The sequence below is a fragment of the Schistocerca nitens genome, chromosome 2, assembly GCF_023898315.1.
Source record: "Schistocerca nitens isolate TAMUIC-IGC-003100 chromosome 2, iqSchNite1.1, whole genome shotgun sequence".
In the NCBI taxonomy this organism is placed as follows: domain Eukaryota; kingdom Metazoa; phylum Arthropoda; class Insecta; order Orthoptera; family Acrididae; genus Schistocerca; species Schistocerca nitens.
The window spans coordinates 673,437,683-673,462,326 of NC_064615.1; the positions used below are offsets into that span (position 1 = coordinate 673,437,683).

The following is a 24,644-nucleotide window of genomic DNA, read 5'->3' on the forward strand; positions in this document are numbered from 1 at the left end:
TTCTTTGAACCTTTCAGCAGTTGTATCATCTGAATTGGGTGGTCGCTAATAGGATCCAGTTATTTTATTCCGGTTGCCGAGAGTGACCTGCGCCCATACTAACTCACAGGAACTATCTGCTTCAGTTTCATGACAAGGTAAACTACTGCTAACGGCCTACTCAGCAGACCTAGCCCCATGTGACTTCTACCTGTTTCTGAAGATGAAAATCGCATTGAAGTGATGATGTTATAACTTGATTGAAGACATCCAAATGGAATTGCAGCATGTCCTGAACACCTTCACCCTGTGGACTTCCAGGAGTGCTTCCAGAAATGGGAACAGTGCTGGGATTATTGCGTACATGCCCAAGGTGCCTACCTTTGAAGGTGACAATGGACATTAGGACATAAGTGTAGTTTCCTAATTTTTACAGTGAAATTCTCAGATACTTTGGGTCGCACTTCATACAGCTAATTGTAAATAGACATTGTTGCAAGTTCCTTTGTCACTGTGGCTTTAAAGCAGCACATCCTGTTTACATATTCTTAGTAGCATTGCACAAAAACCCAACACTATTTAGATTTCACTATTTTACAATGGTAAATAATTATGTATTTGGCTGGAGAGCAACAACATACAGCCTACTCACTGACTGTTCCACAGTGTCGTGTAAAACTTCCTTTTCGAAAAGTGCATAGCTTGAGGATCTGCGCGATGTCGCGTGCTAAACTACTGTACATGAAGCACATGTTACACCATCAGGTTTGGAGTGCTATCTCCTAGCAGCTCGTGGTACAAAAATATGTAGGTAGTACTGAAATGTGAATTTGCATCTACGTGCATTGTGAAACAGTTAACACTACATCAATTCTGCTGCTACAGCCCAGATGCCCATGGTCCCCAAGGAAATCGTATCTGCATCCACATAAACCTCCACATGAAACTGCTACCGGTCCGAATGTTGCCTATACTTCAGTGGTTTCTCCTCCCATACCATTATTAACCCTTTTTTAGCAACATTTCTTTCTTTCAGTGAAGATACTAGCTACATTGTGAGTGCCTCACAAGTGTCAGACCCCTCTATGTTTGGTCTCTTCCTCCAAACATCCCAACCCAACAAGTGTCGGACATTTATGTTGGTATAGATGATTGCTTTGAAACTTATTGTTAATGTGTGTTCCCTCTCCCCTCATAGGTAGTGACTTTGGCTAACATTTTTATACTCATCCAGTTCCTCAGCGTAAAATGCAAGATTTTACTCTGCCATATTCAAAATAGCACTTACTTTTTAGGTCCCAAGATCGAAACTCACTGATGACGAATTTTTTTTTTTTAACAGTTTACGCGTGAAATTGTTATATGGGAGAACATTTTTCTGACATCCAAGAGGGCATTTTGGAGTTTGTAGCTCTGTTCTTTTGGCAGTCTGCTTTCGCTTCATTGGTTGAAAGTAGCAAACCTGTAGTGTACATTTGTATAGATAACACCACACCTACGTGTACAAATGTACACTATAGGTTTGCTACTTTCAACTAATGAAGCAAAAGCAGACTTCCGAAAGAACAGTACTATAAACTCAGAATTGTCCTTTCAGATGTCAGGAAAATGTTCTCCCATATAACAGTGAAAGAAAAAGAAAAAAAAAATCTGCCATCAATGAGTTTTGAACTCAGGACCTTTGGTATACAATCTGATACTCTACAAACTCGCCTACCGGAGGTCTCAATGTCAGCGGCTTACAGATATGATTTCCTAAAGTATGTAGCTCTGGTGTTATTTTAATTATGATTTAGACATGTTCCACTGCACTACAGCACACAGCATGCTCAAAATCGGTGTTTTGGTTGATACTTTGACACACGACATTTGGTACCAGTCTGAGTCCCTGACATCTGGAGGTTTGTGTGTAAGTAGCTCAGTGTAGCCTTTGGCCAATCTCTTCCAATCATTATTTTGTTTCACATATACTAGGATCTGCCAGTAAGTACCCAATTAAGATGACTTTCACTAATATGAATATTGTGAAAAGGAAAGTTGCTACTCGCCATACAGCGGAGATGCTGAGTCGCAGACAGGCACAACGAAAAGACTGTCACAAATATAGCTTTTGGCCAGTAAGGCCTTCGTCAAAATTAGATGACACACACACACACACACACACACACACACACACACACACACACACACACACACACACACACAAATGGAACTCACACATGGGCAACTGTGGCCTCAGTTGCCTGAGACTGCAGTTGTGTGTGTGTGTGTGTGTGTGTGTGTGTGTGTGTGTGTGTGTGTGTGTTTGTCATCTAATTTTGATGAAGGCCTTACTGGCCGAAGACTATATTTGTGACAGTCTTTTTGTTGTGCCTGTGTGTGACTCAGCATCTCTGCTGTATGGGGAGTAGCAATTTTCCTTTTCATAATGTTGTTACATTCCATCTTGGATTTTCCATTGTTTGACTTTCACTAATACGTTTGTCTAAAAACTTTCTTCAGTTCCAAGTGCCACTCAAAATATTCCTAAACCTTCATCTTTTAGTATGAGGGCCAGACTCTAGTAGTTTCAAAGATAGTTTTTGTTCTTAGCTTTTTGAGCAATAGTTGCATTTTAAGTGCTGTGAGAAATCTGCCCAGCTTTTGAAGTCCTGCATGTGAATAACTGCCCATTGTGTAGCTTCTGCCCAAGAGTCTCAGATATAATCGGGTGAAGCTCTCCTTCTGGCGTAAAATGGGAAATAACCTGCCATATGTCTACTATTGCCTGAGCTAAACTTCTCCACCATTTACTCAATGAACATGGTTTAGTCTCACTGGTATGGTGGAAACACTATGAACCATTTTTATCAGTGGCTCCTCCATACCATTTAAAAAATCTAGTATGGTTTTGTACAGATTATGTTTTCTATCTGTAATAGGATGACTCTTTTGTATAGAAGACTTAAAACCTGTTAGCTTGTGTCTCGAAAATGGTCTGCTGCGTGTTCTATATGTTCAAAGAGAGCGGTCTTTTCCAACCCATGATCTTCTCCACAGTACGAGTACTCTTGTAAGATAATGTGTTGCAGTTTCCTTTCACCTTGGATTTGAAATTTTCTAATTCTTTGTTCCTCTGTTTGATATGATTAAACATGGTTTCAAATTTCATATTCTTTTTTCCGATTTCCCTCCAACATCTAACGATACTTCCTTGATGGACTCTAATAACAGTTTAGGAACTAAATCAGTTTGATCAGTAATCTCCTTACTTGTAAAATTATATTGGTCAGTTTCATCTTATGTACTTTTAAATTTCCTATCTCTTTGCATAACATTGATATATCCTGCTTCATTTGATTTGTGAATATGCACTTGCAATTGTGATTGCATATTCACAACTTGTGCACTTACACTATTTAACTGTAGATTTGAAATGTCAACTTGTGTACTTAGCCTATTAACATGTGTGATTAGATTATTCAACAGGGAATTTGAACTGTCCTTTTTTTTGCATTACTATTCGGACCTGCAAAAGCATGTCATCCTCATCAAAAATTTTCCACAGATATGGTAACTAATTATAGTTTAGACACATCACAATACAAATACATAATCACTAAACTAACTTCTCGAGCATGCACAGCACTTCACCTTATAGTTTTACACAACACTATACAACTCTTCCAGTGCCGGCATTAATGGTTGACTGTTAGTTGGAATGTGGTGTAGATTGCCATCTCCAAACAGCAAATGTGTCTGGCAGTCACCATCAAGTTGTGATGTCTCATTGTCATCTGCAGCCTGCATTGTCAGCTTGATGGCCTCTTCTCAAAGTCATTGGCAGTTGCAGGTTACGCTTTTGCCCACATGTACAATCACCTCATTTGAGCCCTCTTCAGTTGATTCTCCAGTCTTAGTCTCTCCAGTGCCCTATGTGCGTGTCACCAGGTGTGGTGTAATGATTCTGGTCCAAAGTATTGGATTTAGAATAATTTTCATATTCAATAAATCACTTTGACCATGTTAGAATTTCAGTTACCAGTGCATTAGCCACAACCAAATTTATGAAATGAATTATTAAATTTTTCCTTCTTAAACATGCAGCTCCATTTTAACAGGGTACGACTGGATTGGACAGTATTAAATTCATTTGTTATTATAAAAACTGCTAATTTTTTGGTAATCAGTCAGAGGTGCTATGTATTGTTCATATATGCAGCAGACTCACTTATCTCGCACTGTGTTAACTTTCTCAATAAATGAACCAAACTGTAAAATTCTTCTGCAAGTTCTTCGGAATTATATGTACGCACTGCATGTGAACTGTTGCCAAATCATCTTTTGAGAGTAAACAATCTTTCCAGTCCACAACTAAGAATGCTGTGAAATTGAGTTTCAACTCCGAACACATTTATTTCTGTCACAGTTCATAAGACAGTATGGACTAGCTGTCATCAGCAGACTGACTCACTCACTAAATGATTATATTTCCATTAAAGATGTACAGAAATTCACTTTTTTCATTTAACTGCAGTTGTGCCAGTTACTGTTCAGTGAAAACCAGACGTTAGCAACAATCGCAAGCAGAACCTTCTTGACATCACATGAGAAGGGACTTTGTTCCAATAGGCAGATACAGCATATTGGGCCACCACAACGAAGAGTTTACCGATGGCTTACTATGTCTGTCTTTGTCTCAACATGTAACAAAGAAACAAACATTCATGTTATAAACAATTCCAATAATACAAAAAATGTGTAAAATCTTAAACCAATTTACTTAACATGCCTTCAATGTAATTACTTCAGCTTCTCACCTGTGTGTGCTAGGGTTGTCCTGTATTCTGTTACACCAGAAGTAGAAGCAGTTGCGATGACCACTATGTCCAGATCGCTTAGTGGTCAGAGCATCTGCGAATAAGCAGGAGCCCCGGGTTTGAACCGAGCGAGGTGACGCAGTGGTTAGCACACTGGACTCGCATTCGGGAGGACGATGGTTCAATCCCGTCTCCAGCCATCCTGATTTAGGTTTTCCGTGATTTCCCTAAATTGTTTCAGGCAAATGCCGGGATGGTTCCTTTGAAAGGGCACGGCCGATTTCCTTCCCAATCCTTCCCTAACCCGAGCTTGTGCTCCGTCTCTAATGACCTCGTTGTCGACGAGACGTTAAACACTAACCACCACCACCACCACCGGGTTCGAATCCTGGTCCGGCACCAATTTTCGACTTACTCATTGATTTCAGTCAGTGCCCATTCACAGCCAATGTCTGCAGTTCCTTTGTGTCTTAACACATAATATTATCCCCCTTTTTATTTCACCAGTTCAGGGATCTGAGAATTTCATCTAGGAGTGCTATGAATAGTTTTGTCTTTATGTAGTTTCTTTGACTGATTGTTCTCTCAGTTCTGATTTCCTCACTACAGTTTTCAAGTCGAATGGAATCTCTGGCATTGATGCATATATTCTTTATTAAACTTACGTAGCTTAAACCAGTTTTTTTTTTCGCTCTTGGAGGGTACTGCTGTAGTATAGATCATGTTGAAGCCAAGCCAAAAGTTTCCTCAAAGTCCCTGCATCCTAGATGTGGTAGTATATCATGCTCATCGTTGTTTTCTGTGATTTCATTCATGACTTGCAAGTGACACATTGTGCTGCATCCACTTCCAAAGGCAGCTTATTCATTTCCTTGATTAAAAGAAAACTTTTTTTGTATGTGGTTAGTTCAGTGAATGTCTTCTACATTACAAATTATTTTCGCAAGTCTCCTTTTTGCATAATATAATAATTACAGCATTGTTAGAGTTTGAAGAATTGCTTTCAACTTCAGACATTTGTAAAGAACTGAACAAATTTCTTTTGTATAACTTTGCCCCAAGCTTTTCAATTTCCATTGAAGCCCTGTCAGCTCATAGTGTCTTTCCTTTCTTCAAGATTTTTTACACGTCATATAGCATTACTTACAGAGTTACATTTTCTTCATTATTACTAATCTGCATTTCTGATTAATCTCTCAAACAAAATTGATATTTAAAGAGGTATGTTGATACAATTTTCTCTCTTGGTAATCATACTGTCTGCCATCTGAATTTTTCAAATGTGGTATCTAAAAACATACATTTCTGTGTAGTCTTACTCAAACTTCATCATACTTTTGTCATTTTCTGTTGTTACTCTTATCATGTTTTCATTTTCTCACAGAAGACATTTTCAAATAGTTTGAATTTGGTGAGATATGTGAACAATGTTACTTTCTGATAGAGCTATGCTCAGAGCAGTCTCAGCTCAGACTGGAGTACTTCTTAATCTCAGAGCTATGGGTCAACATTACTTGTTTGCATGATGATAATGTGCCAGCAGAGTTTTTTCATGTCTAGCCAATATCATCATTTAGCAGTTATCTTTTTTTATGTCTCCTCAAATACATTTAGCCAAAAAAAAAAAAAGGTAGCTGGTTTTGACTCGTCTCTGTAGCTATGAGACCTAAAACAAATCGCCTAAAGTGTGACTGTATTTGTAAAATTTGATGTGTGATAGATCGTAACTTGCATGTCAACAGTTGTCAACAGCCTACAGAGTAAAATCTGTTTTTAAGCACCTCTACCAGAGCCAGATGCTCAGGGGTGGGAGTACAGCATTTCGTGAAAATGCATGAGAGAAAAAAATTTGCAAAAGCTCTCAATTTTATGAAGTTATTGTACACTGACTTTCACCAATTGGGGTCCAAGAGGTTTCTGTTAAATAATTCTGTCTTGATGTGAATACACTCCTGGAAATGGAAAAAAGAACACATTGACACCGGTGTGTCAGACCCACAATACTTGCTCCGGACACTGCGAGAGGGCTGTACAAGCAATGATCACACGCACGGCACAGCGGACACACCAGGAACCGCGGTGTTGGCCGTCGAATGGCGCTAGCTGCGCAGCATTTGTGCACCGCCGCCGTCAGTGTCAGCCAGTTTGCCGTGGCAGTGGCATACGGAGCTCCATCGCAGTCTTTAACACTGGTAGCATGCAAAGACAGCATGGACGTGAACCGTATGTGCAGTTGACGGACTTTGAGCGAGGGCGTATAGTGGGCATGCGAGAGGCCGGGTGGACGTACCGCCGAATTGCTCAACACGTGGGGCGTGAGGTCTCCACAGTACATCGATTTTGTCGCCAGTGGTCGGCGGAAGGTGCACATGCCCGTCGACCTGGGACCGGACCGCAGCGACGCACGGATGCACGCAAAGACCGTAGGATCCTACGCAGTGCCGTAGGGGACTGCACCGCCACTTCCCAGCAAATTAGGGACACTGTTGCTCCTGGGGTATCGGCGAGGACCATTCGCAACCGTCTCCATGAAGCTGGGCTACGGTCCCGCACACCGTTAGGCCGTCTTCCGCTCACGCCCCAACATCGTGCAGCCCACCTCCAGTGGTGTCGCGACAGGCGTGAATGGAGGGACGAATGGAGACGTGTCGTCTTCAGCGATGAGAGTCGCTTCTGCCTTGGTGCCAATGATGGTCGTATGCGTGTTTGGCGCCGTACAGGTGAGCGCCACAATCAGGACTGCATACGACCGAGGCACACAGGGCCTTGACCCGGCATCATGGTGTGGGGAGCGATCTCCTACACTGGCCGTACACCACTGGTGATCGTCGAGGGGACACTGAATAGTGCACGGTACATCCAAACCGTCATCGAACCCATCGTTCTACCATTCGTAGACCGGCAAGGGAACGTGCTGTTCCAACAGGACAATGCACGTCCGCATGTATCCCGTGCCACCCACCGCGCTCTAGAAGGTGTAAGTCAACTACCCTGGCCAGCAAGATCTCCGGATCTGTCCCCCATTGAGCATGTTTGGGACTGGATGAAACGTCGTCTCACGCGGTCTGCACGTCCAGCACGAACACTGGTCCAACTGAGGCGCCAGGTGGAAATGGCATGGCAAGCCGTTCCACAGGACTACATTCAGCATCTCTACGATCGTCTCCATGGGAGAATAGCAGCCTGCATTGCTGCGAAAGGTGGATATACACTGTACTAGTGCCGACATTGTGCATGCTCTGTTGCCTGTGTCTATGTGCCTGTGGTTCTGTCAGTGTGATCATGTGATGTATCTGACCCCAGTTTCCCCTTTCTGGGACAATGAATTCACGGTGTTCTTATTTCAATTTCCAGGAGTGTATATTACTTTATGATTGTGAATTAAGCAGGGCATTTCATTGTGTTGAAACACTAAATTCTTTAAAAGAGCAAGCATCACTCTTGATTAACACTTAGATTTTGGAAAATCGTCTATGGTAGGCCTCATAATATAAATCGAATCTATGTGATTCAGTAGCATGCACACTGAAAACTAACACTGACAATTATGCAAGCAGTGGACTATATCTGAAAGATAGAACATGAGCATTTACTTCCATCTTTTTCTTTATCCCCCTGTTTATTCCATGAAAAAGTCTCTCCCATGCAAAAGCTAAATTTTAGTGGGTAACATGTAATGATGGTCTCTTGATATGTTTTTTTTATCACCGCATTTTTTAAATAAAAAAGCACATAGGTGAAAATATTCCACTGAATCTGCTTCCTGTTCCAATGGAATTTGTACTCTGAGTGGGAATGTTAGTCAGTTTCATTGTGATGTTGCAGAATCAGTATTTTTTGGAAAGTTAAATTATAGAGCCGGAAAACACTAAACAGAAATTCTTTATCAACCAGCAAAATGATACATTACCCTTCAGATTGTATTGCTTCCAACAATGAGGGGATTGTTACCTTCTAATTTTTCTGTGAATTAGAGACAACTGTGCACTTTTATTTTTATTGTTGTTTTTATTTTAAAGGTCACTTGTAATGTATGATTTATTTCTGTGCTATTTATTTTGCTCATTCCCTACAGGCTTTTTGAAATGATAGGACCAGAGATACCTGAAAGAGAAACGTTCCTCAGTAATGCTTTACAGTGGTCCACGAAAGGATTGAAGGATCACCGAAATGGACATCCAAATTTACATAAGTACATAGCACAAGTTTACTGGAAAGGTGGGTTATAAGTTTATTCTTTCTGTTCTACAGAATACGGTACTCTTTTGTTCTCTATGAGAACCTATATTAAGTGGAGAACATTGTTAATATTTTCTGCTTCTTGGAGCTACTGTAAAAATCATTCTGAGAAAAGACAATAAATATGTACTAGGAAGCTTTTGCAGTGCAGGAGCATTCAGTTTTCAAAATAATGTTCGGTACAACTAATGCAGCTCTTAATTCTTAAAAACAACCACCATAGCTATTTTTTTTTTTGCTGAGTGTCTTCTTGCAGGTGTACACACACGAAGTGTCTCATCCGTGCAGGCCTTTATTATGCAAACAAGTAAATGGGCTGTAGATGAAGGGTGCCCAAAAGTTTTGAAGTTTGCTGCAGTCATTTGGTGCAAAGTTTGACAAGTGTACTAGAATGTCAGTGTCATAGAAGAATTGAGTAACATTTTCATTAGGTGACTGTCAACATCTCTTAATATTTGGAAAAATTCATAAATCATCATGTGATGTTTGCCTCAAATTTTTCCCAACTCTGAGTTTTGGTCTAAATAACATGTTAATGGTTTTACATGTGAATTGACATTGTTACATTTGCTACTTACCAAAGACCATTTTTAAAGTTAAGCTTTTAAGGTCTTTTTCTATTTATATGATGTTGACAAAAATGTGTGAACATCACAGACAAATGAAATAATGCAAAATTCAAATTAAACAAACATTTTATTCAGCATTTCCACAATGCCATTTGACATCCAGGCTTACTGTTTCATTTCCTTGTGCTTAAGTGAAAACTCAACATTTCATTCACCTATAACAGAAAAAAGTGTTAAAAGGGTACATACAAAAGTAGGAATCTGACTGAATTGAAAGAATAATATTAAAATTTAGTAAAAGAGATTTGATGTAAATACAGTGAAACCTCACATAGTGAGCATAATTTGTTCCAGAATCTTACTCGTTGAGTGAAACACTTAAGTGAAACAATTTATCTCATATAAATTAATGTAAAAAATGATAATGCATTACATGCACAGAAAGTACTAAACGTTTTATCTTAGTCATGCTATTTATTCAAAGAAAATTGTGCATGCAGTATTACATACTTTATTATTCATGATATGTAACTAATTCTTTTTTACTAGGAAGCTGTCTACAGTCATTTGTTTCTGCTGATGCTTCAACACTTGTTGAAAATGTGACACATTATTGTCAAATAAATTTGTAGTGCATGTAGCCGAAGCTTTATTAGGGTGATGATTTTTGACGCTTGGTGCAACCAGTTCCCATGCTTTCAGCATTTCTCTTATTGTGCCAGAAGATTGCTGCTTTGCTGCTACTTCCTCCTCCTCCTCCGAACTCCTCTCCACAACTTTTTGCTGTGAAACACACTGCAACTCCTTGAGCTCTTCAGTGGTCATTTCTTGGCTGTGATCTTCCATGAATTCATAGATATCATTGTTATCCACTTCTATTCCAATGCTCTTGGCCAAAGACACAATCTCATTAACTACAGGCTACACAGGTACGGTCTCAAATGCCTCAGAGTCATATTCGACAGCGCACTCCAGCCAAAGCTTCTTCCGAGCAGAAGTGAGTGTTCTCTTGGTGACCCCTTCCAAGCCTTTTCTATCATCTTGATGCAGGCAACAATGTTGAAGTGATATTTCCAAAACTCTCAGAGAGTGAGATTGGTAGCTTCAGTCAACTCAAAGCAATGCTTGAAGAGTGCTTTAGTGTAGAGTTTCTTAAAGTTCAAAATAATCTGTTGATCCACCAGCTGCAGTAATGGAGTGGTGTTGGGAGACAGAAATTGGATCTTGATAAATTGAAATTCTTCAAGGAGATGGTGTTGTAGGCCTGGATAAATGCCAGGAGCATTGTTCATAACAAGCAAGATATGGAGTGGCAGATTTAGCTCAAGGAATCATTTTTCCACCGAAGGAGCAAACAGTTCATTGATCCAATCACGAAAAAGCTCTTGTTGTTGGTCCTCCACATCACATTTAACCTACTCTTATGGACTGTACACTTCTTGAAGGCCCATGGAGTTTCTGAATGATAAACATGTAGTGGTTTAATTTTCAAATTGTTGCTTGCATTAGCACATAATAGCAATGTTAGACAGTCTTTCATTGGCTTGTGACTGGGCAGTGCACTCTCCTTTGCTATTAAAAAGGTACACTTCAGCATCTTTTTCCAGAATAAATCTGTCTCATCACAGTTAAAAACCTGTTGTGGCAGATAACCCTCAGAATCTATGAGCATCTTGAATATGCTGATGAAGTTCTCTGCTGCCATTGTGTTGGAACTGGCTGCTTCGCTGTGCCTTACAATGCTGTGGACACCAACTCTTCTCTTAAACTTCTCAAACCACCCACAGCTTCCCTTAAACACTTCTTCGGCTGCAGATGATTCTGGCATCTTCTTAATGAGGTAAACAAAAATCATTCTTGCCATCTCACGAATGATGTTCACGTTCATCATGTTGCCTTGCAATTGCTTTTCATTTATCCATATAAGGAGCAACCTTTCGACATCATCCAGAATACGAAACCATTGTTTAGATACTCTTGTCCCACTCTTTGAAGCACTGATTTTCTTAATCTTCTCCTTGTTCTTGAGAATAGTGCAAATAGCTGATGTAGACCGATTGTATGTGTGTGCTAAATCAGCAATGCTCACACCACTTTTGCATTTTTCAATGATCTTATGTTTCGTTTCTAATGCTATTTTCTTCCTCTTATGGTTGGCTTCTTGTGGCTTTATCTTCGGTGATATTTCTACGAAGGTTATTAAAATTTGCACACAAAAAAACACTGAACCTAAGTTTAGAAAAATGTGTAATCATAATCTGTACTAAGATGGTAGCAGAAAGAGTGCTAATCCCAGATTGCAGTACGTACTAAAAATTCAGCAGTGTAGAAAATGGTGATCATCATCCAGACAAAAATAAGCAGTTACTGAGTAAAGGTACTAATGCAGACAGCAAAAGATCAAGGAGGTACAAAGAGAGCAAAAGAAAAGAACATCTCATGAGAGGTTTGGAGAAGAAAAAAGAAAAAAAAAAAGATAAGAGAAACAGTGAAAGTATGAGGAATGCAAAACCAAAAACAAACAAATTAGTGCACTTTTGGATATTGTGCATGGTGGAGTGATGGAACACAAACAATGTAAAGAACGAATATGATCATTCACATTCTAATTGAGACCTCGAGCTATTGACAGGCATATAATCAGTATTTGGAACTTTTTTGGTTAATGTTCTACTGGACACCCCTATCCCCCTATCTCCACATAACACACACACACACACACACCACACACACACACACACACACACACACACAGAGAGAGATTGTCCCAGCACTGCAACCTGACTGGGAAGAAGGAAGTTCTGTGAAATGAATAAGATAAACAAGAAAGTGGACAGGGGAAGAGGGGGTGAAGGGAAAGGATGGGCAGTTAAGCATAAGGAGATGGCTAGGAATTGGCCACCAGCCATATAAGTGTGGTACATTCAAGATAAGTCATGTATGTGAAGAAGTAGATGACCTGGTTCCTGCTGTGCTTCACAAGTTAGTATTCTTGGAAAACAAAAATTACAGACATTTCTGTAATGTAAGACATAACCAGCCACTTATGAATAAAGTTGGGATTTTAATCTGATGAAGTAATCAGTTGGCTTTGGAAACTGATATAGTATGATCATTTGCTAGTCATCAATGAAATTGCAGAATAGAGGAATTACTATGAGTTGCTATTTTGTCTGAGATTCATGGATTTTGAGAAAGTTTTTGACTTAATTGCTACAAAATCTTGCTACAAAATCAGCATGAATGGACCTTGAGAGACAAGGTATTAATTCAATTTATGTTTGTATACTGATGAATTTGTAAGTAGCTGTAGCTACATATTAATGGCTCCTGCCTGAAGTGTCTTCGGTTTATTGTTGATACTGGAGTATTGGCCTTTGGCGCAATCAAACTTTGTGAGTGTATTGAGGAACTCAGTAGAAAAACTTTCAAGCTTGCTTTACAAGTCAATTACAGAAGTTCAGAGTAATGTATTACAAATACATTGAAAAGTTAATAGTACTACTTGTTCATTCTAACAAGAGTATCTATATCAATAGAAGTAATGTAGTCATCTTTACCCAGCAGATAACATTGTGCTTTTAAATGAAAGCAGGTAAATATGGTTTCTAAAAATTAAGCTTTTGATATATCTGAAAAGGAAAGTCCACAATCCTTTTGTATAACCAGTTTTGACGACTGGGGGCGAGGCATGGTTTTTGGTGGGAAACAGTTAAAACAAAAAACTGAGCATCGCTAGTTAGTGAAAAGCTGAATGATGCACATTGAGAATTACAGAGAGGTACAAGAAGAGAAACCAAATGGGTCAAAGGACAGACTGAAGTGGAAGAACTGATTATGGTACTAGTGGAAAAGAAGTGGTCGTAGGCAGGACCTGTAGTCTCTGTTGTATCCATGAATGGAGGTACAACAAATTACAGAAGGCATGAGTAATCAGCACGGTTTATTCCTCTACCATTGAAGACAGGCAACAGAATTATATACAACTTCAGTGATTGGCTGGCACTGCCACTGGGATGGCACTTAGCAAAGTCAGTGGATAACACTGGTGATCAGAGTGCTGAGATGAAGAAATACCAGAATAGTTCTGTTCCAAACAGAGTCGAAGTCCTGTTGAGGGTGATCTGAGTGTTTGGCATGGTGTGACGAGAGTGTCATCGGTGTGCAGCTATTTCGTGAGAACATTGCGGCTGGGTGTTACTACGGTGCTGTATGGAGCAGCCGTGCGTGTGCCCTCCAGATGGGCGATTGGGAGTAGCATGAGACCATGACTGATTCTCGTGTCTATGATAACTGTGTCCTGATCCTCCCAAATAACATAGGTTGCTCTGCCCACATGTCTGATTATAATCGTAGGTTCCCATCAGTAACCACTTTGAAAACATATACTTGGGTACTGACCTAGAATTTTGAGGGATACAGAAAAGTGCCTTGGGACCAACGAGGATGGAGGATGCAGAAATTCAGCTGGTGACTTATCTCCATAAGACATCATATGGTATTGATAAGAAAAGGAGCAGAGCATTTTCTTTGTAGTGGAAATGCCATAATTTTGGCATCTGTACCTTGAAGGTATGATTTTCTGCTTCTTTAGATTTTGGCGAGAATGGTGCTGATCTGATGTAGGTGATGCCATTGGCCTTACAGAAAGACAGAAATTCGCTGAAGTCAGTTGTGGGCCATTATCAGATACAATAGTAACTGGTAATTCTTCTTGGCAGAATGTAGTTACTAGAGCTCAAACATGCTGTCCGATGTCAAGGAATGAATTGTAACCACAAAAGGACATTTTGAAAAAGCATCCACGAAACTCCAAAATGACCCTGCAAAATCGGTGTGAATTTGTTGCCAGGGGCCGACTGGTCCGAGCCAGTCAAAAAACTGTTGATGAGGAACAGGCATGTTGTCAGCAATGAATGATCATGTGTTCAATGTCCTTGTCTGTCCCCAGCCATGTACAGTGCAACCTGGCCAATTGCTTCGTATAGGTAACGCCCCGTTGTTTTGTATGATGGAAGTCCAACACATGCTGCTGCGGAGGTGCCAGGATCAGGAACAAGGTCTGTTATTTGGTGTGTGTAAGAGCACAACTCCATTTTGGACTGAAGAGACACTACACAGAGAAAACCAACACCAAAGAGATTCATTGGGAAGTAGCTTCCTATCTACAGGCCATCCTGACTGAATAAACTGGTGAAGGAGCGGAGGGTACCGTCCTCTTCATGGCTGTAGTGTTTCTATGGTAGTCAGTTGGAAAGGTAAGCATCATGGCTTCATCGTGGTCAGTGTGAAAGCAGGAGACCTCAGAGGAATCAAACACAGCATCTGATCTGACAGGAAGGGGTAAATCCATACCAAGTGCTCCAAGAAAAAAATAATTGGTTGCTTGACCATCTCAGAAAAAATTTATATTTGCTGGGTGAATTCCCCAATGTTTAATAGACACATAAATAGTTTTTTAAATAATTTATTGTTTATTATTTTGAAATGGTGGCCATATTTGTTCCAGGCCGCTTGCGTTTTTTAGTATTTGCAAGCATCTACATTTTTTACAGTTATTCAGTAATGGATTGTCCTTAGCCTTTCAGATAAAATGCATTTAGTTCAACACACTCTGGGCTACAAATTAACACCATTATCACTTAGCTGAATGTATTCTTTAATATATTTTTAATAGTTCAAAGTAATCAGCCACAAATTAAAAAAACTCAATTTTTGAACAGTAGTTTTCCAAAGAAAGATTAGTTTCTCAGCTTTAATATATTTTTCTGCTATTACAGTGTATAGTATAGTTACTTTTTATCAATAGTGAGCAGCTTACACTTAAAAAAAAACAAAAACAAAAAAACACTATTTTTAAAAATGGATTTTTAAAATTTTTCCACTTTAGTGGTCTGCAATATCTTTGTTGGGGGACCAAATAAAAAACTGAAAATTTCACAGTTAATAGACCTTTATGATATCAAACTTCAATATAAATTTCAACTTTGAGATTCAGTTGGAAGTTATGGAAAAAATATTACAAACACGAGTCAAAAATACGTTTTTTTTCATCTGTGATAGCTAGGCTTATGGAATAAAATGTATCAGTTACACTATATAATTTAATCATATCTATGATTACTTACCTTTTTATTGAAAATAAGCCTACTGATTACATTATATTGCTCTCTTGTTATTTGTTTTTAGTACATCGCTCACTGAACATTTGAGACATTTGTTCTCTCAGTTTGGGTGTTAGATCACAAGTTCGCCCAGTCAGAGTTGTAAATTCCATGGGAGACAGCTTCCTTAGTACATTTTTAAGTGGCATCCAAACTTGATCCTTCTCAATTTTTTTAAAAGATGTCCTTGGTCCTGGAGGGTGATAAAATACATGTACATTTTGGTTTTGACAGTCAATATTATCAACTCCACCAATCTACCACTGTTCATCGTAAACACAAGCCACTATGTCTTTATTTTGAAGAACCAGTTGTACAAGTTTTCCACACTGATGAAGTTCACTATCAGGCGAAGTTGATGTGATCTTACACTTCAGTAAGTTGTGTGAATGGGGTACAAAACAGTGAAAAGATTGAGTGCCTTTAATCTGCTGACAAGTGTTGTACCTCTCCTTCAAGACACTGTCATAGACTTCTTGTATTTCCTCACATTGTACAAAAATATAGGCAATTCCTTTGATATGTTTTTTACAGAATTCAAACATTTCTGGAGGTGTTATGATATGTTTGTCATAGGTCCACTGCAGACTTGCTTTTGTAACAGCTTGCTTTGTTGTACCCCCGACACCATCACAAGCGTTCTTCGCATGGCATGAAGTGAAAAAGTGCCATTCTACACAAAACCCAAAATCTTCTTTATGAAAGGAGATGTTAATAAATTTTTTGTTGTTTTTATATTGACTTGCTGCCCCATCCGAAAAGTAAATAAGTTTTTTATGGAAGGGTGATGCTGTTTAATGTAGTTTGTTAATGTTAGTTGAAAAATGTGCACTGCTATAGTGTTGTGTTCAAGGTAGTCACTTACGACACAAAAGCTGTGGCTCGTTAGTTTATCTTCATTTTTATAATAGAATACAAATGAATGAACTGTGGCCTGTTTGTTTACCCCGTGGTGCTCTTGTACTTCATCTTGAACAACAAAGGAATAATTTTCCGAAAAGTCAGCAAGAACTAAGCATTCATCAGCTACCAAGGTTTGCTTTTTGTCTTTCAAAAATTTACTTTGAGCTTCTGCAATAAAATGATGCATTTTCAGATTTTCGAGGTTAGCCACCAACACTTCAGAAACTCTTCTCGTGATTTTTATGACTGTCACCATTTCAGTTCTGTCTTGTCACCTATTGTTTGTATTTTATATTGTCAGACATCAAATCGTCTTCTTCGGATTCTTCAAACATGTCAAGTAAGGCTTGTTTGCCTGGACAATCTTCACATTTTCCCTTGATCATACAATTATAACTGACAATATTGCCTACTGTAACTTCCAGAAGATCTTTATAGTCAACTCTAAGATTGGCCCCCATTTATCATCAACCTTACATTCTGATGTTACAAAGAAACACAAACATTATGGGTGCCAGATGCCCCTGCAACAATACACCATCGTGGTCTCAACTCGCAAAACTTTGATCTTCCAATTTTAATGTCAGAATTTTCTTTTTTAAATTCAGTGAATAGTTCATTTAAATTACACAATAGTAACGCTTTTTGCCTTTGAGTCTTAGAACAATTTTCTTTCACAGAAACACAGTCTTTTTTTTTTGCCAGTCATCAGATGGCTGTTATTGTCATCATCATAATACTTAATAACTTTAATGATTGTGTTTTCATCTACCAAATTAGATTCACTTTTCTTTTGTAATGCTGGTAAAATTCCATGTTCTTTTACTAATAGCCTTGTTAACTTAACAAGACATTCTGACACATTAAATTCATCACTAACTTTTGCTCGACTCCAAGAATTTGGCAGTAAACTGGTAATCTTAATTTTATCCTCTTTGTTTGAATTACTGCATTTAGTTTTTAGTTTTTCTATCAAATCATCATATTCAGTTGGTCACTTTTTAGCACTTCCATCTGTTTTAGTACAAATTGTATTTTGAAATGAAACTTCCAAATTTTTTTTGACTGTAGCTGCCACTTTCTCAATTTTTGTATTCAAGGCACTTGGTCTTTTATCTTGACTACTTAGTTTTCTAATTTTACTAGCAGGTGATATACCCAGGGTTTCAAAAGCCGTATCTACTTTTTTAATGGTTGCTGATAAGTCACAAAATTCTGTATCTGAGGTTTCACTATCCTTTCTCTTGTGAATTACAAATATCTTAGAATAACATGTTGGACACAATGATTTTCATGGTATGAGATTGACAAAAGGGCTTTCATCTTTAGAATGTTGATCAAATGTTATTTCTCGCACACCTTTTGTTATAGGTTTCTTATGTTTCTCAAAAGGGTTCATGCAAGTCTGACCAAAGAGGTGATGAATTTTTTTAAAGTATTTCATTTCATGGTACTTCCATGTTGATTTGACCTCTTGGCTGACTCGTAAGTTAAATAACAATTTTTCTTCTTCACTGTAATCTTTGATTAAAGTAATGTCTTTAGGATACACTCCATACACACTTTTATGACATGCTTCATTAATAATAACACCAGCAGAACAGTGAGACACCATTTTTCAACTGCTTATCTCAAGAACTTCTAGCTAAATAAGTGTGAGTAGACAATTGTTGGTTTAAGGGGGAAGACGACAATCAGACTTGTTTAGGCTTGCAGATGCAACTGTTGCCCTGTTGAAACAAGTACCACATCATTGTTTTGACAAATAACCAGTAGTTAACGTAATGTGGTGTGTTTCATTATGCAATTGCTATACTTTATTTGATTAGCCTACCAGATATCGCAGATGTTAAAAAACGTATTTTTGACTTGTGTTTGTAATATTTTTTCCATAACTTTCAATTGAATCTCAAAGTTGAAATTTATACTGAAGTTTGATATCATAAAGGTCTATTAACTGTGAAATTTTCAGTTTTTTATTTGGTCCCCCAACAAAGATATTGCAGGCCACAAAATGGAAAAATTAAAAAAAATCCATTTTTTAAAATAGTGTATTTTTTAAGTGTAAGCTGCTCACCATTGATACTCTATAAAAAATAACTATACCATACAGTGTAATAGCAGGAAAAATATTAAGGCTGAGAAATTAATCTTTCTTTGGAAAACTCCTGTTCAAAAATTGAGTTTTATTTGTAGCTGATAACTTTGAACTATTAAAAATGTATTACAGAATACATTCAGCTATGTGATGAAGATGTTAATTTGTAGCCCAGAGTGTGTTGAACTAAATGCATTTCATCCAAAAGGCTTAGGACAATCCACTACTGAATAATTGTAAAAAATGTAGATGCTTGCAAATACAAAAAAACGCATGTGGCCTGGAACAAATATGGCCGCCATTTCAAAATAATAAACAAGAATTTTTTTAAAAAAATATTTTTGTGACTACCGAACATTGGGTACTTCACCCAGCAAATATAAAATTTTTCTGAGATGGTCAAGCAACCAGTGCTGGACCACTTGGTATGGATTGACCCAAAGGATAAAGTATCTGGATTGGTGTGGCATGCCGCAGGGTGATAGAGTATTTCATAATTGTAGCTCACCAGGGTAAGCGCCCAACGTTGGAGTTTTTGTGCCGTCCTGGGGGGGGGGGGGGGGGGCTGGGTAAAGTAAACTGATGAGGGGGCTTGTGATCCACCTTTTGCTTTATCCAAAGAGGCATCAAAAAGGAGACTGTATTTGCCACAGAGCTTTGTGATGTTGTCATGGGGGACATGGGTCTTGATTGTTGCCACATTACCCAAGATTTGTAGGCCAAAAATGTCACAGGTGTTGAGGCCAAAAATGTTAGGAGTACTGTAAGAGTGAAGTGCCATGACTGGCATTGCCTTAATTGTAAATCTGTACTGCATCTGCGGAAGCCATGGGCAGAGGATGGCGATGCAATCCCCAGCGTATATGGTGAGGACTTATGTTGGAGCTTCAGGTTATGGGGAGCTGACCTTTTTGAATTTGAACTTGTTGATCAACATAACTGAAGCCCCAGTACACAGCCCGTTCTGAATAAGCAGCTGAATGAAAAGTTTCTTCGAGTCACTGACATGCACAGAGGGTCATTGAGGGTGACTGACAGCCCGGGATGATTCCTGCATAGTGGAAATGCTGTAGCAGGTTTGAACTGGGAATGAGTCATCAGACTCTGAAAGGTTCAGGAGTACGACGTCATTGACATCAGCCTCACGGATATCTGTTGCTTCAGAATTGTGGGTGGCCATGTTAACAGATGTGCCCTGTAATTTCTTTGAACAAAGGACTTGGATGTGCCCAGTCTTTTCGTAAAACAGACGTCAATCCATGTATGTTGATAGTGTTCACATGGCACTAGTAGCTTCCATTTATGATTTTTTTTGTATGCCTTACTGTGTTATAATCATTTCATCAGCTTTATTACTCGATTATCTGATGGTGGGCTAGGTCCGAAATGTGTACTGTAATAAAGAAGTTGTTAGTGATCTGCCAGCATACTGAAACATCCGAGGTACGTATACTGTATATACGTCTTACAGCTTGCTTATGCTCCTCTGTCCAAGGAGCACCACATCTCCTTTTTGGTTGCTCATCTCTATGTGGTTCATTTGTCACTATCTTCTTATGGAGGAGATCACTATCGCAGTTGTCTGTGTGTTTAATTTGTAAGAGTTGGAGGTCTTGGTATTTCTAAACCAAGGCATTGTGGTTTTGAGGTTTTAATGAAAAAAAGTGTCCATTTGTGTGAAAATTGAGTCCATAAGTTTTTTCTATTCTGCCATAGACTTCATTGTTAGCTATTTGGTAATGGATGTCATTCTTGCCATAAGATTCCATTATCACCCCAATGATTCTGAGCTCTTCTTTCTCCAGTTCTTTATTTTTGTATAGGAATGAAGTTCTGACTGCATACCTACTACGGGCTTCATAACAGCTTCATAGTGACATAGCTTCAGTGTTTTGTGAAAGGCATTTTTTGTTGTAGATTCTGCATGATGTTAAGTAGGCTGTTTCACATTTACTTATTTTTTCTGTAACTGCTTCCTTGTCCAGTCTGTTGCTCATCATGGTCTCATCCAGGTACTCTACTGGAAAAATAATTGATGCACATGGATTGACCACATTGATTTTTATCCGATGACGGCAATACTATCTCGGGGATAGTAGATGTGCTGATAATGGTTTCAAAGTCATCTGCCAACAGAGTAGTGATATAGCTACCAGAGTGCATCTGTGTTTACCCTTTAACAGGGAATGCCACAGACAGAAGGGTCAGTGTGGTGCAAATCTGGCAACCATGCCACCGAGACGCACTCCCATTCTTCCTACACCTGAGTGAATGAGTTTGAAAGAGATCAAATTGTGGCCTTCTGAGTGGCAGGATGGTCCTCTCGAAGAATTGCCACACAAGTTAAAGGTGCTGCATCAGTTGTGCAACAGTGCTGGTAACAGTGGTTGCGTGAACATTTTCACAGCCTTAGAAGAGGTTCTTGACGTCCATGTAGCACAGCCGCCTGCCAGGATTATTGTATTGTGATGACAGCAGTGGCAGATTGTACAGCTACCACAGCACAGATAAGAGACCTTGTGAGCCCAGATGTGTTAATACAACCAATTATTAACAGTGTGGTCTCCAGGAAGAAAGCAGATTCTGCCTGCATGCAAGTGATGAAGTGATGATTGTTTGCGCATACAATGTAGACCTGGTGAGTGCAGTCTCGTAGAGTGCATTTATCTGAGATGCACTGGCCCCATCACAGGCCGTATGGTCTGGGGTGTGATTAGCTGCAATACTTGTTTACCTTCAAAGGTATTTCTGGAGGGGATGCTAACTAGTGCTCAGTGCATGCAGAATGTTGTCAAACCCGTTCTTGCTTGCAACAGTTAGGTGATGTGTTGTTCCAACAGCATAATACTCACCTTCACACTGCCCGTGAAACTCAACATGCTCTGCAAGACATGCAGTATCTTCCCTGACCAGCACGATATCTGGACTTGTCTCCAGTTGAGTATGTGTGGGATATGATGGGACTAGAAGTAACTAGTGTGACTCGTCAACAGACTGCTCTTGCAGGACTATGTGAATAGGTGGTGCAGGTGAAGCATAATGTATCGCAGCACAATATTTGCCATGTTTACTATCAGCTAAATGCCAGAGTCAGTGCCTGTATTGTCACCATGGAGGCTACACCACTTACTAATATGGGTGTTTCAACATAGGTCAATACCTGGTACCTCAGAACCACCTGTGCTATTGATCTGCAAATGTAAACATTTCCTGTATTCCATATACACTATTACTACAATAAATCTTTAGTGAATGGAAACCTAAAAAAGGATGTACTGATTTTTCTTTTCTTTTTTTCTGGCAGTGCATTTTTCTACTCTTCTGAAGTCTCCATATTTCGTCTGGAATTTTAAATGAGGGAGGGGTCTTTCATGCTAGTCCTTTTTTGTCCAAATGATATCTGCAGGCCAGTTTGTTCAGCAGTTTCTCTTGATTCTTGAATTGAATCCTAGCATTTCTTACATCATTAGACATAATAATAATAATATTTTCCGCAATTTTCACTGGGCTAAAATTGATTTGTGTTAGTCTTGTTCACCGGAGCGTGATGGTTTATTCAAGAACACAGTTGAAAAGCATAGGAGACTGTCCATTGCCTTGTCTGACTTCTATTTTGACCTCAAAGCGCTCTGAGAGGTGCCACAAGAACTTTTATCGTGGATTTTGTAGTGATCAGCACATAGAAGTGTGTGCTTGTGAATTAATGCTGAAAAAAGTTCACTTTTAATTGTAACAGTATACAGATCCCCACTGGGAAATTTTGAATTATTTATGAAGAACCTGGATTCCTTACTGTGCTGTCTGTCAGACATCAGCAAGCAGTTAATAGTCTGACTTCAGTGTAGACTTTTCTAAAGGAGTCTGATAGGAAAAATGACCTGGAAACCTTATTTGGATCCTACAATTTGCTCTCAGTAGTTAACTTTTCCAACACGGGTGGATAAAGACAGTAGGTCCCTAATTGATAATGTTTTCTTTGACGAGGCACAAAGCAAGAAAATAATTATTCACCCAGTAACAAATGCTCTCTCTGATCATGATGCACAGTTAGTCAGGATAAATGTTATAGTGCCTTACAGTGTGGATATACCTCATTGGAAGTTAGTCAGAATCATTGATGACTACAGGGCAAATGTTTTAAGTGTAGTTTACAAGAAACAGCCTGGGATGACATTTACAAAGAACCAAATGCCAAAATAAAATTTAAAATTCATATCAGTATTTGAAAATAGCTTTCTGCATAAGCTAATCAGAAGGGGCATTAAATAGCCATGTAAAAAACCATGGATCAGTAAGGGGATTAAAGTATCTTGTGAAAGGAAAAGGGAAATGTTTCTTTTGGCAAGAACAACTAGAGATCCCACAGTAGCTGTGCAACACAAAAACTGCTCTAAATTACTAATAAAGGTTATTAAAAAATCAAGAAACATGCACATAATATCAGAAATCAGTACATCTGATAACAGAGTTTCGGCAATATGGAATGTAGTGAAGCAAGAGACATGACAACCAATCACAGAAGAGGATAGCATTACTTTTCAAGAGAAAGATCACAGCAATATGTTGAAGAAGTAACTCTCATAAAATTACATCATATGAATGTACCACCAACTTCTACTTCTGAAATTAATAGGGTCATACATTCCCTCAAGAATAAAAGTTCTTCTGGTTTTGATGGTGTTTCCAATAGAGTACTAAAAATTTGTTCCCATATACTAAGTCTGGTATTGTCCAAAATATGTAATGCATCACTAACTTAAGGCATTTTTTTCATAGAGACTAAAATATGCTGTTTTTAAACCCCTCTTTAAGAAAGGTGATGAGAGAGACGTCAATAACTAGCTACCTATTTCACAGCTGACTTCATTTTCCAAACTTTTTGAGAAGACGATGTATTCTAGAATAGTATCTCACCTTGGCAATGGTAATATCCTCAGCAAATCACAGTTTGGCTTTCAGAAGGGTTGCTCTACTGAGAATGCAATTTACATGTTCAAACACCAGATATTACAAACATTAAATAACAAAATAGCACTGGTAGGTATTTTCTGCAGCCTATCCAAGGGATCTGATTGTGTGAATCATAGTTTACTCCTAGATAAATTGAAGTTTTATGGGATTGATGGTATAGCCAACCAATGGATTGCAGAAAGTTGTGCTTAGTAGTAATTCAACCAACAGAATCCAGGGACATAATTCTGACTGGGAAGAAATCACGTGTGGGGTTCCTGAAGGCTCAATCTTAGGTCCACAACTGTTTCTCATGTATGTAAATGATCTACCATCTAATATACAGCAAGCAGAATTAGTCCTTTTTGTAGATGACACCAGTATTACAATCACTCCCAGTATGCATACAGAAATGGGAGAAATGATGACGAAAGTTCTCAAAAGTATGACTGACTGGTTTTCTGCAAATGATCTCACCCAGAATCTCACAAAGACACATCATATTCAGTTCTGCACCCATAGGGGTATTGCAACAGTGATAAGTGTAACACATGGTGATGAAATAATGCATAGGGTGGAAACTTCAAAGTTATTAGGTGTCCATATTGATGAGAATTTAAACTGGAAAAAACACATTTTGGAACTCCTAAAACAACTTACTTCATCAATATTTGCACTTGTCAATCATAGCAGATTTTGGGGAGAGAAAAATCAGTAAGTTGACATATTTTGCTTATTTTCATTCAGTAATGTCGTATGGAATAAAATTCTTGGGCAACTCATCTTAAGAAAGAAGATCTTCATTGCCCAAAAACGTGCTATAATAATAATATGTGGTGCTTACCTGCGATCATCTTGTAGACATCTGTTTAAGGTGTTGGGCATTCTGAATAATGTTTCACAGTATATTTATTCCCTCATAAAGTTTGTTGTAAATAATCCA

The 24,644-nt window shown here is 38.7% G+C and overlaps 1 protein-coding gene across 1 annotated transcript in view; it reads left to right on the plus strand.

The window, feature by feature from the left end:
* LOC126236793 (Golgi to ER traffic protein 4 homolog) overlaps positions 1-24,644 on the plus strand; it is an 81,079-nt gene that overhangs the window by 18,548 nt on the left and 37,887 nt on the right. Inside the window, exon 5 of the mRNA XM_049946380.1 lies at positions 8,854-8,996. Coding sequence (XP_049802337.1) covers positions 8,854-8,996 — 143 coding nt within the window. The remainder of the gene's footprint in view (positions 1-8,853; positions 8,997-24,644) is intronic.